Source organism: Protopterus annectens, chromosome 6.part0 (assembly GCF_019279795.1).
Source record: "Protopterus annectens isolate FY-2018-M chromosome 6.part0, PAN1.0, whole genome shotgun sequence".
NCBI classification, from domain to species: domain Eukaryota; kingdom Metazoa; phylum Chordata; order Ceratodontiformes; family Protopteridae; genus Protopterus; species Protopterus annectens.
The window spans coordinates 1,947,151,986-1,947,171,900 of record NC_056737.1 but is presented as its reverse complement, the minus strand read 5'-3'; the positions used below and the strand labels follow the sequence as shown (position 1 = coordinate 1,947,171,900).

The following is a 19,915-nucleotide window of genomic DNA, read 5'->3' as shown; positions in this document are numbered from 1 at the left end:
GCAGCTATACTGAGAAAGTAAGAAGGATATTATCAGGAGCATTGGTACATGGTTTCAATTTCTGAAGGAGTTTCTTAATAGTAGATGTAGGTATGGAGTTTAGAGAGAAGTGAGTGCAGTTGGGGGATTATGGGGTGGTGTTGATGAGGATAGAATTTGTGTAGAAGAGGGGTAGTGGAGTTAGTGGGTGGGAGTAGGGTGAAGAAGTAGACAGTGGGGTGGGTGAGGGGTATTGGATGATAGGGAGGAGTTGGAGAATCCAGGAGGTCAATTTAGAAATAGAGTCAATAAAGAAAGAATTAAATTGGGTGGCTAAATCAAGTTCTGTAGAATTTGGGTCTGGGGTAGGAGTATCTGGTTTGCTGGGGTGGAGGAGAGTAGAGATCCCTTTCCAGAATTTTTGAGGGTTGTTTTTGTTATGATTTTGGAGTGTAGAGAAATAGTTTTGACGATCATAAGTAATGAGTTTTTTTACTTTATTTCGGAGCATTTTATATCTCAGAAGGAGTGGAGTTGTCTTATGTTTTTGGTAGCGTGCCCAGACTGTCTCTCTGTCTCATGGTAGCAAGAGTACTTTTGGAGACCCATGGGGCTGATTTAGCTTTTATTCTCTTTGTCCGTAAGGGAGCTTGGGAGTCTAGTAATTTCAAGAATGTTGAGTTGAAGTATGAGACTGCATTGTCTAGAGGTAGTGTTTTTAAACAATTCCAATTAAGTGCTTGTAGTGAGTTAGAAAAGGTTATTGGGTTGAAGTTTTTTTGGTCACGGATAGTAATATAGTTATGGGTTCGTTGAAGGATAGTGGGAAGCCGATGGGTAAAGGTGGGTATGTGGTCACCAAGTGGGTCGGGAAGAGTGCCACTGTTGGTGAAATAGTGAGGATGGGAGAATAGAATCCAATCCAATATATTCCCATTGGAGGGGTTTTTGGCTGGGTGAGTTACCAAAGTGATGAGTTGTGAGAAATTGTAGAGGTTGATGTTAATGGGGTTTGTAGGAGACTGGATAAGGGCCCAGTTAATGTTTACATCTCCTAGGATTATGGTTTCAAGCATTAATGTTACTGATAGCCAGGAAAGGATAAGTTCGAGAGTGGAGATATTATCCCCTGGGGGATATAAAGGGAAGCCATACATATGTGTTTATAATTATTGATTTGTAGTAGGGTAAGGAGAAGTTCATGCTTGTTAAAGTGTGGGATAGGTTTGTTGTAGGGAGAAACTACTAGGAGGAAGAATATAGAAGGGCTACTCCTCCACCTTTTGTGAGCTCTGTCTTTTCTTATGATGGAGTAGTTTGGAGGACTATTTCAGAGTCTTTAATGTGGTTTTAGCCAGGTTTCAGAAATGGTGAGGATGTCAGGTTTATTGTGTGTGAGCCAAGCATGAAGGTTTGGGACTTTGTTTACTACACTTTGGGAGTTTAAGGAAGTGAATAATAGGGATTTATTTATGGTGGTTGTAGTGGTGGGGCCTGGATTAGGATGGATGTCTCCAGATATGAGAGTGCTAATCAGATGTAGTATGGAATAGTTTAGGTGAGTAGTTAGCAAGGAGATGAGATTGGGTTCTTTTGTGAATTGGAGGGTTTTGCTAGTAGTTATGGTGATAAGAGTTAGCGTGGTAGTAGATAAGTTTGTGTCGAAAAAGAAGGAGGTTATCGGAGGGGTATAAATGGGGGGAGATAAGAGGGTATGAGTGTGAGAAAGGTGAGTTGTGAGTATTAGTTGTGTGAAAGGGTTGGAAGTGGATGGAAATTGTGGGCTGGGAAAGATGGTAGAAAGAGGATAAGGTAAGGAGTAGTAATAGTGAAAGGAAGAGGAAGGAGTGTTTAGAGAGCTTGATGGTAAGGAGTTTAATACAGTAGTAGTATTAAACTAGAGAAGTAAGGTATATAGGAGATAGTATGTATATAGGAACTAGATGTTATCTAGGTAGTAGTGTATGGGGAGTTGTATTAGATTGGAGGGGGTATGTATATGTATGTATGTGTATATATATGTGTATATATATATATATATATATATATATATATATATATATATATATGCATATATGTGGAAGGGAGTGTTTCTGTATGCTCTCCCCCCCTCTTTTGTTGCCACACATTCTCCCCAAGATCAGACTCCCATTTGGCAGTAATGGCATTGTTTCCCACTTCCTTATCACTTAGTCAGGGGCAGTCCCCACAAGTTTCCTCACCGGGTGGATTTTCTCACACAAAACAAGGGGTCTCCTAGCCCTCCTCACCTGTTCACTCTTCAAATGACACTGCTGGTATTAGGATTTTGATCCCTTTTAGGCACATCTTTTTTGAGGACATGCTTCAAGTTCTGCAGGAGGCCAGGAAACCAGAAAATCATACATGTCCAAATGGAAAAGATTTTCTGTCTGCCGGCTCTCTCTTTTTTTGTGTGATCTGCTTCATGTTAGTTTGGCATATTCTTCAGTTAAAGCTCCCCTGTCAACAATTTCTGCTCATCTGCCCTTGAATCCTCCTCTAGCCTTTAGGTTTGAGGTCAACCAATTCATATCTGGCCTCCCAGAAAGACTGTTTCACCTTCTTGGGACCTCAGTTTTGTACTTGAAAAGTTGACCCATGCTTTTTTGAGCCTGTTTTTTCAGCTTCCTTGCAACATTGTACGTGGAAGACAGTTCTTATTTTGCCCAGACTTCTACCAAGAGAGAGTCTGAACTTCAGGCTCTCATGGCTATTTCTCCTTTTTTTAGTTTCTCATAGAGATAGTGTCTCCTCATACTAATCCTTATTTTATGCCTAAGGTGGTTAATGAGCTGTCCCTTAATCAGTCTGTTCATCTTTTTTTCCTTCTCCACAGTCTGCCAGTGTGAAGGTTCTTCACTCCTTGGATTTGCATAGACAGCTCAGATATTATTTAGGGAAAACTAAGTTATTCGCAGATCTGAGCAGCTTTTTGTTTCTTTTCATCCCATGACACTGAGTTTGTTTCTAAGCAAACCATCTCCTTCTGGATTTCTAAGGCCATTTCTTGCTGTTATCCCTTTCATGGCCAATGTCTAACCTCGTCTGTAAAAACGCGCACTACCATGGCAGTTGCTTCCCCTGCTGCCTTTTTCAAGGGTCTGGAAACCAATTCTTGCTGCTTGGTCCTCTGTTCATAGTTTCAGTAAACATTACAAGTTAGATGTTATTTCCAGGGCCAGCGCAGAGTTTGCCAGGGCTATTCTGCATGGCTTTGTAGAGGATGCCTTTGTGCCTTCCTCCTTCCAGCCTTTCTCTTGAACTGTTATACTCTCCCTTAGGTTGAGAATACTGCTGTAGTGATAATGGAAGGACATAGCACAGTTGTATAAAATCTTACCATAACAGTAGGTGTCCTCGTCTTTACTGTTTCAGTGTTCACTACCCCACCCCACCCTCCTCCTTTTTTTTTTTTGGCCCGGTGTTCTGTTTCCCTCCTGACTGAGGGGTCCATATTCCTTTTTTTCCTTCCTTGCTTTTCTTTCTGAGTGCATGCTTCTTCTTGTTCTTGAGAGTTTTCTGTTCCTCCTCAGTGTCTTGAGTGTTTGCTTCCTTATGTCTCCTTTATACCCTCTCTTGCACAGGAGCATATGTGTAACAGAATGCCTATAAGGGCTGAAGGCTTTGGTATACAGTCCAGATGCTGTCCTTGGCAGGAGATCCCTTAGTGAGGAGTACTACAGCAGTGAAGAAAAGGACATGTACTGTTATGGTAAGATTTTACATAACTCATTTCAGTTCAGTTTCAGTACATGCCATGTCTTGGGGGGTTACAGGACTCTATTGTAGTCAAGTTGGGCATGAATGTTCCAGATGTCCACAGTGACAAAATGGAAAACAAAAGCTATGTGAAAATCTAGCACAGTAGTAAAATCTGTCTTGAAACAATAGCTGTTCCAAACTACAAGGACCTGTACCGTCACTTGGGGGGGGGGGGGGGGGCGGTAAATTGAGGCATTACTAAAAAAGTATAACATGTAATACTTTTTGTTATGCCAGGAGATGTTAAAATGTGCAGTACTTTCTGTGCTAATATGTTCCTGTTAAAATTTTGAGAGGAATACATTTCAGATACTAAGAAAACAAACTAAGAACACCTTCGGTAACCCGAATAAAACTTATAACAAACCAAACAGTCAGCGACTGAAGAAAATGAAAGTAGCCACAAAGCCAGATGAAATTTAGCGCTTTCTTCCACTTTATTATTATCGTGAACTTCTTCAGAAAAACCAGGAAGCCTCCCAACTTCCTGGTTTTATACTCTAAGACAGGAAATGATGTTGTTCTGTTTTTACAGTCATGATAATAATACACTTTTAAATATAAAAAAACAATTAAACACATGTTCTAAAAATATCGAATATACTGCTTATAAAATGTTTCATTATATAAAATTAGATGAAAAATTAATCTATATGTGTGATGTATACAAACATAATCGAAAAATACTAGAAAACTGTCTGATGTATAAAGAATACAATATAATGGTAATTACTGTATTAACATCTCAACTAGAACATATTGAAAAGTAGTAAATAATTATAAAAATTGATAATGGATGTGATGAATGAATGTAATAAATTGTCATATTGAATAGTTCTATCTCTCCACTATCTATATCCAAAAGACATATACTCAAACTCACTCTGAATGTGCGCACACAACCCCCCCACCCCCACACACTCACACGCACACACACACTCACACGCATCCACTCACACAAACTCTCACACACACTCTACCACATACACAAACAAATAAAAACACTCACACCCACATATACAAATAAACACACATGAACCCACACACACACACACAAAAAAATACGCACACAACAAGACACACACACTTGCACACCACACATGAAACCAAACACATTTATGTTAGACATATCCAAATGCACTTTTAGTGGGAGTTCTTTCCCATGCACACACACACGTATATGTACATTTGTTTGTGTATGTGCATGTGAGTGTGTGCGTGTATGTGAGAGTTTGTGTGGGTGTTTGTTCATGTGTTTGGTTTCATGTGTGGTGTGCAAGTGTGTGTGTCTTGTTGTGTGCGTATGTTTTTTTGTGTGTGTGGGTTCATGTGTGTTTATTTGTATATGTGGGTGTGAGTGTTTTTATTTGTTTGTGTATGTGGTAGAGTGTGTGTGAGAGTTTGTGTGAGTGGATGCGTGTGAGTGTGTGTGTGCGTGTGAGTGTGTGGGGGTGGGGGTTGAAGCACATTCAGAGTGAGTTTGAGTATATGTCTTTTGGATATAGATAGTGGAGAGATAGAACTATTCAATATGACAATTTATTACATTCATTCATCACATCCATTATCAATTTTTATAATTATTTACTACTTTTCAATATGTTCTAGTTGAGATGTTAATACAGTAATTACCATTATATTGTATTCTTTATACATCAGACAGTTTTCTAGTATTTTTCGATTATGTTTGTATACATCACACATATAGATTAATTTTTCATCTAATTTTATAAAATGAAACATTTTATAAGCAGTATATTCGATATTTTTAGAACATGTGTTTAATTGTTTTTTTATATTTAAAAGTGTATTATTATCATGACTGTAAAAACAGAACAACATCATTTCCTGTCTTAGAGTATAAAACCAGGAAGTTGGGAGGCTTCCTGGTTTTTCTGAAGAAGTTCACGATAATAATAAAGTGGAAGAAAGCGCTAAATTTCATCTGGCTTTGTGGCTACTTTCATTTTCTTCAGTCGCTGACTGTTTGGTTTGTTATACATTTCAGATACTACTGACTAGTGTTAACTTGATCTAGGAAACAATTTAGGGAAGTAGGGAGATGACAGTGTTGGACATTCCTTCTAGCATGCAGTGAAGTATTAGGAATAGACACAGAACACACATACACACACACACGCACGCACACGTATATGTGTGTGTGTATTTGTATATATGTGTGTGTGTGTGTGTGTGTGTGTGTGTGTACATATATATATATATAATGTGTGTGTGTGTGTGTGTGTGTGTGTATATATATATATATATATATATATATATATATCTATGTGTGTGTGTGTGTGTGTGTGTGTGTATAGAAGACCTAGGTGGTAGCAGCAACTATGAGCCGAGCCACAGCTGTTAAGCTGTCAAAATACAATGGACTTGCCTTGGAATAGATTAGTTTATGGGACATCTAATTCTGAGCCACAAATGACAAAAGTTACTAGACTTTCATTAGAAGAGTTACTGGGCGAATCACAAAGAATGAGTTGAGACAGGCTCTGCTGTTGTATTCCAACTTACCAGATAAATGGGAGGTAGCCAGTGAGGCTGCAGATTTTCAGGGTCAGGGTGGGGGAGTTTGTATACTGGGACAGTGTTTTATTGTATAGTGAGTGGATATCTTAAGGTGGGTGACAGGAAGAAATGTGGAAGTGGATAGTACTTCCAAGAAACAACCATCAGGCAGCTCTAGCTGTAGCTTATGGTATCCTTTTTTCAGTCATTATGGACATAAAGCTCAGTTAAAAGGGGGATTATGCAAAATTTATATACTGGTGAAAAAATATTTGAAAAAGGTGTGCTAGGGTACTTCAAGGCATATGAGTAGTGCTTAGTGGTAGACAAGGCAGAAGATAAAGCCAGGGCCACATTTTTGTCTTTGCCCTTTATTAAGGTGCTGTTTTAAAGGGTAGCCATGGATATTGAGCCTCTTTGTACCCCCAAAACCACAGGTAAAGCGTATATCTTGAAGGTGGTAGACTATGCTACTAGGTAGTCTGGAGGTGAGCGACTGTCCTGCATTGAAGCAAAAAAGGTGGCAAGTTATTTTTACAAATTTTCAGCAAGGTGACATTTCGCTAAGAAATTTTGAGTTATTGAGGTGGTAGTTTCATGATGACTTATTTGTGGAGGAATTCTGGTATAGGCAGTTAAACTACTCATCCATTTGTCATAAAATGGCCTGATGGGGAGGTTTAACTTTACTGTAAAGACCGTGATGAGAATGTTTATGGACCAGTTTAAGCACAAATAGTACAAGTAGCGGGGGCCCATCTCCTTTTGCATGTAAGGAGAAGTGCCCCAAGAGACAAAGGTTTGTCACTGTGTAAACTACTTTTTTGTCACAGATTTTGTCACAAATTAAGACTGCCCCTGAGCTCAGCTCATGATGAATGTGATTCCCACTAGTTGTTTGTTTTGGTTTTTGTCCTGAATTTCAGGACAAGGCCAAGTGAGCTCATGTGGTTGACACAGGAGCACCTAGCACAATGCCAGCAGCTACAAAAGGTCTGATATGACTTGATAGCTATGTCTGGAGGCAGTCCTGTCACCTTTTCTGTGAAAAGTAAGCCTTAAGTATGTTGAGTTACCAGACAGGAGGCAAAAACACAGAGTTATCCATTTTAATATTTTGAAGCTCTGCATTGTGTTAACTGGTGCTCAACATCGGCACTGAGGTTTGGTTATGACATAGTGGATGAGAGTGTTTTCAAAGTTGCTGTCTGCTACCTAGAGTTAGAAAATCCAAGCAGTACTACAGAAGTCTGGTGACGTCTTTAGTGCTAAGCCAGGTATACCCAACTGGTGGACCACCATATGGATGCAGGTGCCAAATGGCCTTACAGACATATTCTGTACAGAGTGCCTGAGTGAGTCAGGCAATCTCTATGGGAATAACTGCAGTATGTGTTAGCTATTAGAAATAATTCAGGAATCCAGCAGTTCCTGGGACACATGGTGGTGCAGGTGGTAAAGAGAAATGGCAGCACCAAGTTCTGTGTAGACTATAAGAAATTTAACAGTTACACAGAGTCAGATGTTTACCTCATGCCTACTACAGATGAATCTGTGGATCACTCTGGTTGGGACCTAATGTACGACTGCTGTTAACCTGACTAAGCGTTACTGGCAAGATTCTCTGACACTTGTGACAAGAATGAGGTCAGCTATTTCCCCAACTTTGAGGAGTTGAATTTTATCAAAACGTCCTGTGTGGTGAAAAATACTTCAGCAACTGTCTACTGACTGATAAATCGCATCATGGCAAGAGGTAGGGACTTTACAGGTTCTATAGATGATAATGCAGTCTAGAGTCAGTCTAGGCAGGAGCATGTGCAAAATCTTAGAAAGGTGCTGAGCAGACTAAAAAGGGCAGGGTTAGTTTTTAGTGTAAGCAAATGCCAGGTTGGAATGGCAGAAACACCTTATCTTGGTCAGTGAGTAGGTAGGAGGTGACAAAATCCTACTAGACTCTTCAGAAATGAAGACTGTTAAGGAGTGGACTAGTCCTGCTATGAAGAAGCAGGTTAAGGCATTCCTTGGGACTGCAGAACATTATAGGAAGTCTGTCCCTCACAGTAGCATAGTAGCCACTCCATTCTACAGACTGTACTTGAAAAATAAAACAACTGTGTTTATTTGGACACTGGTTTGAAAGTAGACATTCCAAAAACTCAAGTAGGCCTTGGCTGCAGTCCTTGTACTAGCTAGGCCCAATTACAGTCAGAGGTATATTGTGTAAATAAGAAGCGTCAAAGCATTATCTGGGGGCTGTACTTGGGTCTCTTTAAAGGGAGAGGAGTATCCAGTATTGTAGTTTAGTCCTAGACCAGCCAAGGGAAGAATCATATGTAGCTTTGGAAAAATAATGTTGGGGATAGTTCAGGCTCCAGAAACTTCAATCATATAAATAGAAAATCCACAGCAGTTGCAGATCACAGTCTTTAAAGTTGTACACTGGACCAGTGGAGACACCAGTAAGCTTCTAAAATAGAACTTTGAATTAATCATACAACTTGACAATCCAGCACAGAAGTAGTAGTAGTAGTGATGCAGACAGTTTAAGACGGTGGACTTTGTAGTGCAGTCATCAGGAAGCGCTTTTTACCCAAACTGTCTTTTTTGGGAAAATACTTTAAGAAGTCTTGCTTTAGGGGAATGTATAAAAGTTTCATAAAATGTGTACACTGTGTTCCAGTAAATATGCAGCAGGGGTGAGAAATGCAATAAGATGTGTGAAACTTGCAGTTGATGTCCCACTAAGGATGCAGCAAAGATGTAAAATGTGACCAGATGTATAGATGATTATAGAAGTCCAGTACAGCTGTGAAAGTGAAACTTTCTGTCTGTCACACACACACGCAGAGCTGTGGGCTGATTAGACTGTATTGCTTTGTGTCAGAAGTCGCTATTTCTTTGTTAGGTAACAGAACTTTTATTATTTAAGCAACCTGTCTTTGGGGCCAGTTATTTTAATTTTAACATTTTGACTAAGCAGGAAGTGAAGAGTTGAGGATTTTGTTTAACTGGAGTAGAACACTGATCCAGAGGGACCATTTGCAAAGTCATCCTGGGGGCACCGTTAGGCCAAGGAAAATAGAGATTTAAGAAAACAAAACACTGAACTACAAGTTGAAGCTCAATAACCATTCATAGTTGTATTCTAGTGCAGTGCCAGACGAATTTACCTAATACATGTGGCAGGGGCTTCTAAAAAAATCCAGTGTTCTTTGAAAACTGCTTTTGACAGAGTTTTCATTTAGAGACAATTCAATTCTTTAAATTTATCAGCTCCTATTTCATCTCTGCTGCCAGCATACTCATGTGCACACACATACACAAGCTTTAAAGTCCTGATACCAGCTATCTTAATTTCTTTTGGCCCATGGTTTGTAATGCCATCAGTAGTTGTGTCTTTCGGCTTTTCCCGGTTAGGGTTCGCCACAGCAGAACTCGGTCCGCTAATGATTGGCAGTAGATTTTTACGTGCCGAGTTGCCAGCCCTGACGCACAACCTTCAACGAAGGTACGCCCATTCACGCATGTCTCCACACAGAAGACGCTCTAGCTGAGAATCGAACAGGACAACGTCTTACTGTGAGGCGACAACACTACTGCAGTACTACCACACATGCGAAAATGATTGCAACATAACTACAAGCTTTTATGAGTTCAAGTTTGTGTAAGAGGCTGTGTTTTGTGGTTAATTTTCCTCATCCTCTCAAAAGAAATTAGGTACTCTGCTAATTTAATTTTTCCAGTCAGCTTCTTTAGTTCCTGAACTCTCTGGGCTACTCAGATTAGCAAGCCAGAAAGAGAAACAGTAGTTGAGTTAGTCTTCTGCAAATTGCCTGTATGTGAAAATGTAGGATATGTGAAGGAGAAAGTGCATTCTTTGCTAGACTGTCACCCTGCTTCAGAATAGGTTACACTGTCTTGCATCCATTGGCTGCAAAGGATAGGCTCTGCACTCCCCACTTCACTGAAATGGTTAAGGCTGTTTACTGGGAAATTGATGGATGGTGAGAATTTCTAGGTGTTTACTCATTCCTGCAGAAAAAAAAACAAGCGTCCACCAAAGCCGAAAAATAAAAACTTTTAATACAAAGGATAAGCGCTTTCACACACACTTCTTAATCAGATCCATGAAAAAACATCACAAGTGTATGTATTTATACAATAAAACAATTAATCAACCAACCAAAGGACAGCAGCAATTACTAATGTATACTTTGCTTCTTTAAAATTGGTTTTAATGGTACAGCAGTATTAATTCCTGGCAGTTTATCTGCCAGCATTTTCACAATCCATTTAGCCTCAACATTCTCCAGTTTATTGTTATAATCACCTTTTCTTTTACTGACATGTACTAGCTGTAAAATACTAAACATAAAGGAATGCCCTGGTGCAGAAGAAATATGCTTGGCCAAGGCATTAAGTACATTCAGTTGCCTGATATCTCCTGCATGCTGTGGGATACGCTGTTTCAACATCCTGACAGTTTTGCCTATATAAAAAGATGTACATAACCTGCACCTAGCTAAATAAATCAGTCCTTTAATTCTACAGTCTGCGTAAAAGCATGGTTTAAATACAAAATTAATTACAGGATGTTGAAACTCTTGTATGGAAGATTTAAAACTGCAGGCTTTGCAGTGCCTACAAGAAAAAGTACCCAAACGTTCAGACAATGGTAATGGAATCTGAGCTGATTTGTAGCACAACTGTCTTTTAAGGGAGAGATTGTTCTTAAAAGTATAACATGGTTTCTCGCACACAATTCCAAAAAACAGGCAGGAAACCACTGGATAAACACTTTATGCAGGTAAAGCTTTCGGATACAATCCTTTGTCAATACTGAACAGTACATAAAACCAGTTCCTTATATATAGGTCCAAGTGCATCACATGACCTGCAGCCAAAATCACATGATATGTTATCCACATAGCAAAAAACACTTAAAATACTTTATATAAGCTTATCATAATATAAAACATTTTAATAAAACACTTTAATAAAACATTAAACTAAAACGTTAGGCTAATAAAGTTGGTTTTATGTACTATTCAGTATTGACAAAGGATTGTATCCGAAAGCTTTACCTGCATAAAATGTTTATCCAGTGGTTTCCTGCCTGTTTTTTGGATTTGTAGTTCCTGGCATCTTTTCTCGCACACAATTCCCTTGACTTTATCATCTGAAAGTAAAACAGGACAAAATGTCTTCACAACATCACGTGCTTGATGCACATTATTCCCATTGGTTAGGGACAGTCTAACATTCGTAGAAACAGTGTCATGCAGATTACCCTTAACAAGGGGTATAAGGGCGATTAAAAAAGGGTTGACCTTTATCAGAACGCATATCAGTAGCCAAAGTAAAACTATTCTCTAAAGATTCCTGATTGTATTCTCTAGCAAGTAAATCCCCCTCAAGACATAGCATGACTTCCTTAAATTGTTTTTCATCTGTATGTAATCTAGACATGCGTAAATACTGTCCTTTTGACAATATTTTTAAAAGTATGCTTCGGATGCATACTATTAAAGTGTAATAATGCATTTTTCCTACAAGCTTTCCTGAAAAGTGAACTAGATAAAGTACCCTCAGTCAATGTAACCTTAGTATCTAAAAATTCATTGCTTGTTCGTGAATGGTTCAAAACAAATCTAAAGCAGCTACTAGTAGATTCAAGATACTGCACAAATCTCAACAGATCTGATTCTGTACTATGCCATAAAATAAAAATATCCACAAAACATTTATAATACAAAAGATGCAAGGAAAATTCATGTTGTGATAGGACTACCATGCACTCCCAGTCAGCCAACACAAGGTTGGCATAACTGTTAACGCATGGAGTACCCATCGCCACACCAATCTTCTTTCTATAAACAACATCATTAAATAAAAAAACATCGTTACAAAGCACTGTTTCCATTAATGCACCAATACAATCTATCAGTTCTGGTGAATTGTCAACATTATCCATTAAATAATTCTTTAAAGATGTTATCCCCATATCATGTGGTATTACTGTGAAAAGCGTCTGCACATCCATACCAACAAGAATAGTATCATTAGTAAAAGGACCATGCATCCTAGCAAATTCACCCAATGTGCTAAGAAAATGCTCAGTGTCCTTCAAAACAGCAGCAGCTTTTTCTAAAGGTTTCTTAAGTTGTTTCTCTAAAAAGATGGAAATAAACTCAGTGGCTGGCCAAAACTTTCTGATGTAGGCATGGGTTAGTGAGAGACTTATGATCCTTGGGTAAACCATGTATAACAGGTATCAAAGGTTCAAGAACCAACATGAAATCATATAACCCCTTATCAATAACTTGTTCCATTAACTCATATAGAAGATTATGTGTATTACTATCAATAAGATTCAATTAATTTTCAGTAATACATTCATAAGTAGAGTCGTCATTAAGCATAGCAGTCATACTGGTGTTATACTGAACAGTATCTAGGACCACTATGGATCCCCCTTTATCAGCAGGACGTATAGTCAAATCATTATTAGTTCGTAGTTCACGTAGCGCTTTAAATTCTTCATATGTCAAGTTGTAGAAATTCTTCATATCAGTACTGAGCAACTCCTTTTCTGCAATTTTAAAAAAGGTTTCAAGTACAGGAGTTGTGTGGAACAAATGTGCTAGTGTGTTTAAATGCAACTGGCATATTAGTATGCTCACCAAATGCTAGTTTTAGAGCTGCATTGTGCACAAACAATTTAATGTCAAGTAACACATTCTCTAATGAAACTGATTGCGAAGGCAGAAAGCTGAGACCTCTGTCCAAAAGACTTACTTGTTCAGGTGTCAGAGAAAACGAGGATAAATTCTATACCAACGTTGAACTCTCTTTGTTTCTCTCCTCTGAGGCTAGACCGTTCTCTAGGGATGGTTTCCTCCTCTTCTGTTCCATGCTGGAGCTCCGCCCCCTGCTCAGCATCTGTGGTACTCTGAAAGGGGCCGGGAAGTTTAAAACGACATTATCAAGAGGTGCAACATTACTATCTTTGGGTCTTGCCTCAGTCAAAGTATGAGGCAAAAGAGAGTTATTAACAGCAGGTACAATAACAGTACGAGCCCCATTAGAGCTCTCATCAGAAACCAGAATAGTCGTAGCATTGTCCGAGCCAGTCACTAGTTGCATGGTAGAAGTCAAAGGAAGTTGTGGCTGTTCAGCCCCCATTGATTGAACACGATTAGTAAAAGCATTAACAGTCCATTCGGATCCATGAGGCCACACAAATATGTTGCCTTTCCTAAAATCTCTCGCCAGTTTCCTCTTGTTAATCATTTGTTGCCTATCATCATAGGCTAACACTTTAAGCAATACATTGTCTATTTCAGCTAAGTAGAGCGGCTCAGAATATTTAGCATACAATTCATTCTGCATCTTTTCCAGTTTCAAGATCAATTCCTTTTCTTGTGGAGCAAAAAACTCATTGAGGAGCCTCATATAATTAAAGCTCAATTCAACATTGAGTAATTGCCTAAATTGTTTACTCACTCCTGGAAACTCTCTGGAGATTTTCAAGTGAAGTCTTTTTTTCTTCTTTTGAGAATGAGCTCAGCATTGACCCAGTTGGTCTGTTTTTCTTCTTGAAGTTTCTAGTGGTGTGTTTTTAACAAGCCTTGAAAGCAGAACCACAAATAGAAAAAGAGAACACACTGTCCAAAGTCAGTGCGCACAAGTCTGTAGATATTCCCATTTTGTTATATTTGTTAAATTAGTCAATTTGAAAATTAAATTATTTAAAGAATTAATTTTTTTTCAAGGTCTTACATCAGTAAGTAGTTAGCCATATGGGTAATTGCCCAAAATTGTTGAACTATATCTGCTGAGATTGACGTTTTGAATAGACTGTAGCTATAGCTACGATAACTTACTAGTGTGGTTGTCTCATTTTAAGAATGAACAGTAATTAAGTGCGTCAGTGTCCTGGGTAGATGCAGCATATTACTGTAAAACCAGGAAGTTGCAGTAGAATTTGAAATTGAAACCACTCTCTTTATGCCCCCTTGGAAAGAATGTGTATGCATGTGTCAATTGAGTAATTTTTGCCAAGATTTAATTACTTTTGCTAAGGTGTCACTGAAAGGCTGAGTGTGAGTTGAGTGTTTTCCCAGAAGGCCAGTGTTCATAACATTGCTCTTTTTATGAAGCCTATTTGGGTGCAGGTTGTGCTAGTTATAGCCTAAAGCAGTGGTATTCATTTGTCAGACATTAAGGCTGAGAACCTCCCATCTGAATGGTCATTAGTGTGATTTGTAGACATGTCCGTGACAAAAGTGGATAAACTTGTTTTAAGTTATGTGATTCAAACTTTGATAAATGTATATTTCCATAAACAAAATGTGTTGGGGGTGCCTTCCAGTCATTCTCATTTAATATACAAGTGTGAAGTCCTTTATTTGAACAGTGGTACTTTGCATTTGTATGGGGCCAGTGAATACTTGCAGTACTCACCAACAGCAGATAAGTATGTTGCTTTTGTCAAAATACATATCTGCTCAGATTTATTCACATTTGTCCAGCTCCTATATACTGCAGTATTCTTACCTACCACCATGTAGGTATTCCTATAAAAAGGAACATGTTACAACAATTTAAACAAATCAGTTCATGTACCCTTTTATTAGAAGTCCTCTCAACTGAGGTGACCTTGTATGTTGGACATGGATTTTACTCAGTAATGAAGCATCAGCCAATAAAACATCCTCATCACCATGCTAACAGCCAGGCTTAAGCATTTATCATATTGCCAGAAGTGTATGCAACAGACTGGTTGAACAACACAGCTGGGTTAGTATTCATAAATCTGATGAGTTATGAAATGGAGCTAAAACCAAAAATTGCAGACAGATTCTGCTGCCAGGGCAAGTATTAAAAGTAGGCCACCCATCTATAAAAAGCAAGATGGCTAGCTATTTTACATGAGAAGCATAATTAATTTTTTAAGTACAGCAGAACTTTTCTTTGTTTTTGGTTGCATATATAGTGAAATGACCGTTTTTGTAGAGAATAATGTTTTACTTTCAGTTGAGTTAGTTATATTTAATGATTTTATAAAATGTGATTCTTTATTTTACCTGACTTTTTTTTTATTATGCTGCAATTACAGACCAGTTTTACAGAACAACAAGCTCAGATAGCAGTGGTTTTGCTGAAGATCCTTCATCAGATTTTCACTCTGCTTATCACCTCCAGGTAAGAAGTTTGTTTACAGTAGCTGAAAAGCCACATTGTTGATGGAAAAATGCACTCACTTAACTCATTTCTAGTAGTCCTGCTTCCTTGGGGGGGGGGGGGGGAGGCAACAATTGAGGCAAAGTACTCCAACAAGCATTAATAGAGTGCAGTATTTGTTTATTGTGGTTATCCATGTATTCTTCAGCTAGTGCCTAGTGTACATTTGTCTCTAGAACCATGAGCACCATACAGATTATAGTTAGTGTTTGTCATCAGTTGAATTTAACTGTTGAGTTAGTAGGCCCCTTTCTTGGTCACCCTGTCAAATATCAGAAATTATGTATCTATCTATATATCTATATCTATATATATATCTATATATATATATATATATATATATATGTGTGTGTGTATATGTATATATATATATATATATATATATATATATATATATATATATATATAAAACTTCACTGGATATTTCATTTTACCATTCCTGCTGCTGCTGGATAATTATGTACTGCTCTACTGATCACAGTACCTGTGATCGTGAGCTAGCTTTTTCATTAATGTGCCTAAAAAATGTTTCTGTAGAAATTCCTTAATGAACAGCAGAAAACCGATTTAGGTAAGATTACTCCACTTAAGTCTTGTCAGATTGTATTGGCCTTCCAGTCAAGGTCTGTGTCTTGCATTTTTGCAGTTTTGTACTTCTGTATAGATTTAGCTTAGTCAGCCGCTGTGGCACTTGTTCATTTCTGCATCATCTTTACTTTCAGCAGTAGCCAAGGAGGAAAATCTCTCATTCATAGGACTGCAAATGATTATTCTTCAAGTTATTTTCTAGATCAGCACCCACCATTGGTAATGCAACTGAAGTTAGCTTTGCAAGTTATGAGGGGACAGACTGACAAAAATTCCTGTTGCATGCCCACATTTAGTCTTTGTGCCATTCCTTTCTTTGCATATATTTGGTGATCCTGAACCCCAGAAAGCTATTTACTAAACTGACTACAGTTTTGCTTCATGTCAACACTACTACTTAATTGCTTCATCTATTCCTTTGGATGTACATTTAATACAGTAGTGCAGTCCACCATATCTTGTTTGTAAGACAGTGATTCCAACTCTAGTGTCACTGAAGTAAAAGTCTACAGCAAACATTTCAGAGAAACAAGACAAGGAAGAGTCTCAGGTGGATCTGTGGTATATCACACTTGACATTTCACTAGATGTTTTTTAGACTGCTTTTGCACTTAACTCATGCGGTCAGTATGTGAAGTCTCTGTTGCATGTAAACAGTAGGTATCATTCTACTGCTTCTTTCATATGACTGAAGGCTTATTTGTAATGAATGAGCCTACCGAGAGAAGTATACATGGCAACTACGTAAAAGCAGCTGTCCTTTAAAATTGTACATTTAAAGGAACAGCTTAATGAAACACTTGTGAAATTCTTGTTTGAAACTTATTAAAAGGGGTTTCATACTCATAATTTAATTTAGAACTGTAAAGCATGGAAAGTGACTTGCACTTAAATTTGTCTGCCACTTATTTTCTGTATTCAAAAATACTAATCACTGTGACCAGCCAAGTCCAAAACAAAAGTTAATGCATGCACTGCAAGCGTACTGATTTTTAATCTTATGTTGCATACAAATATGCATACATTCTGTGGTTGAATCTGTGTTAGATTTTCCAGCATGAAAAGTCTGACGTCTTTGACAGCTGCCACTTTTTAAAACATACTTTGTTTAAAAATACATTTGCTTACTTGTGTAATCCAGACCAAGCTTATTTGAACAATAAGCGGTCTTTAACTGACAGTAAGCTGCTACTACTACATGTGCAAGATGAAAGGTCACATGTCAGCTGCTAATTCAGGATGGTGCATGGTGAGACTAATGAAGTCACCAGCATTGTACTACTTCTGTACCACTAAGGCAGAAGTCTTCTTATCTTCATGGACCCTCACTTCTGGGATCTTTTGATGTGTTTGGTGCCTTTAATCCATTTTGTCGTTTGCTGTAGTTGTCATGCAAGCTCCTACATGTGTACATAATCTTGAGTTGTTAGTTGTAACTGGTATTAGAACACTAAGGGGGTGTCCTAAAATATATATTTTTTTTAAACCTCACTGTGCAGTAGCATTAGCAGAGCACTATCATATCAAGGAAAAAGATGCAAAATGTAACATTGCAGCTACAAAAACAACAGTAAATGAGCTGCTGGGATGGCTACATTATATATGGTCTGATGACCCAAAGGAAAACATCAAGAAGGTGGCTTTCTTGTGCTGTCATGTGTCAAGGCACCCATAGCTGTGACAGAACACTGATAGAAGCCCAAGAGTATCACAGAAATGTGTCAAATTATTTTATCCTATAAATGGAGTAGAAGAGAGGCAGTAGTGCAAGAAGAAATGAGGAAGAGCAAGCAGAGGAACATGCAAAGTGACAACAGGAAATGCAGATAGGTTGGGGGAAGAAAGGTTTACTCTTTTGTAGGTACAGGTCCACATTTTTTGAGTGGTGAGGGGAATAGAAAGAGGAAAATGCGGGTAGAATGGAAACAGGAGGAGACAGAATTCAAGGACTGACAGAGGAGGTAGTATAGTAAAGTGTTGCAACAGCAGAAACACATGGATCGATAGAGGACAGACAGCTGTGATGAGGATTGGACTACACATGGGGAAGCTTGTGAGACATAAGGCTGAGGACAGGAACACAGGGATGGGGTGGGTGACTAGAGACTGACCAGCCTAGTTGAGACCCCTCCCAGATGTCAGTCACTTTTCCATTGCTGACATCATAGGCTGATGCTGCTTTTTGGTGGCCTGATGGATGGGTCCAGCTGGCCATGCAACTCCGTCTGCCATACAGAGAAATTGCAGTTTGCCAGTATGGGATCCAGGTGCTGACCTACCTCACTATTAAGCCACCGCACTTCCAGATGACCAGTGAGTGACCACTGCACCCCACTCTTAGATATGTAGTCTTAGTCCCATCCTGAGAAGGCGGCCTTGAAAGCTGCCAGCAAGCCCTTCCAAGTCACCTCCCACAGGGAGACCTTTAACATCTTGCAAAGAGGCAGGCATGGTGATTGTTGGTGACCTAGCAGTTGGTGTGTTTGCCAGTGCAGAGCTCCACGGCTTTTGCTTCACCATAGTTCAGCTTGGGCCACAGTGGATCATTTAGGAAAAGAAAATAATTGGATCAAAATACCAAGCCTTGGGTGGGGGACCAAAATAAAAAAGGCAAAAAGAAGGAAGAAAAGAGAAACAAATATAACAAATTGCTAATGGTGTGTTAACAACAATGCACTACTCTTACCCTGCCACTGGGAGAAACTGTTACATCCTTAGGTTGTCCTGCTCTCAGATGTCCCCCGTGCTGCTCGAAAGCATAAACATTAATCAAAAATCCTATTCCTGTTAACAAGATGCAGTTACAGTTGCAGTTGACAAGCCTAATATAGGACTTCAACTCAAGTATAGAGTGCTTACAATAATGTGGTGGCTGCCTCTCCTTAACCCCTTCTTCCCATTGGCAAAGATCTGGTGACACTCTGCAGGACAATGTATTTGTGTCTGCGCAGCATGCCAGAGTGGGTGATGCTAGAGGCATCACTGAGTGTCATGGCAGGCTGGTGCTAGACATCAGTTTTGTAAAGGGCATCCTTGTACTCCCTAACCAGGTGCTCCCTGTGGTCCTTGTGCAGCAGGTGGAGGAAGATCTTACAGTCCTAATGCAATGTGTTTGATCTCTGCTGAACTTTGTTTCTAGAATGGTCGTGTCCATCCTGCAGGTCTGAATCAGGAGAAAAAAAACAACTTGACATGCAGCACTGCACATACTGGATGTCACATGAATAACATTGGCAGGTAGCATGATTGCACAGTGCCCATTGATAATAGTGTAATGCAGATTAGTAGTAGTGTGGCCATGCTTTACAGTGACCATACACGAGCACACATTATTTATGAGTGCCCAGTCTGGAAATAGGCAGACACTGGCATTATAGCATGGACTATGGTGATTAATGCATCACCTTATAGCCGCAGTTCATAGGTTCATAGGTTTATACTAGGCTATCTGCCCTAAGGCATTTATAAACCTAGCCCAAATTTTTGTGGCTTACGCCACCCCTTATATGAAAAATTACTGTGCCCATTAGTTTGTTGTGCCTCTGTCCAGCAGTGACACAGAGAAGATTCCCGGGGTAAACCTACAATCTCCCATCCACAGGTCAAGATTTCTCTTGAACAGAGCCAGCGAGGTGCTCTGCCTCACATGGACCGGGATTTTATTCCACAGCATAGGGAGTCTCTGAGTGATAAATCTATCCCTCCAGCACGTCCTATTTATATCCGTGCTAAGGTTTAAGTCGCTTGCTCTAGTGGTTTTGGTGGATTTGGATTTTTTGAGGTGGAGCATATCCAT

General features: G+C 39.0%; 1 protein-coding gene across 2 annotated transcripts in view; it reads left to right on the top strand.

The window, feature by feature from the left end:
• The window catches only part of ITPRID2 (ITPR interacting domain containing 2), a 1,100,178-nt gene that overhangs the window by 593,628 nt on the left and 486,635 nt on the right, over positions 1–19,915 (top strand). For both annotated transcript variants that reach the window (XM_044075259.1, XM_044075260.1), the window contains one exon: positions 15,407–15,492. In XM_044075259.1, coding sequence (XP_043931194.1) covers positions 15,407–15,492 — 86 coding nt within the window. The remainder of the gene's footprint in view (positions 1–15,406; positions 15,493–19,915) is intronic.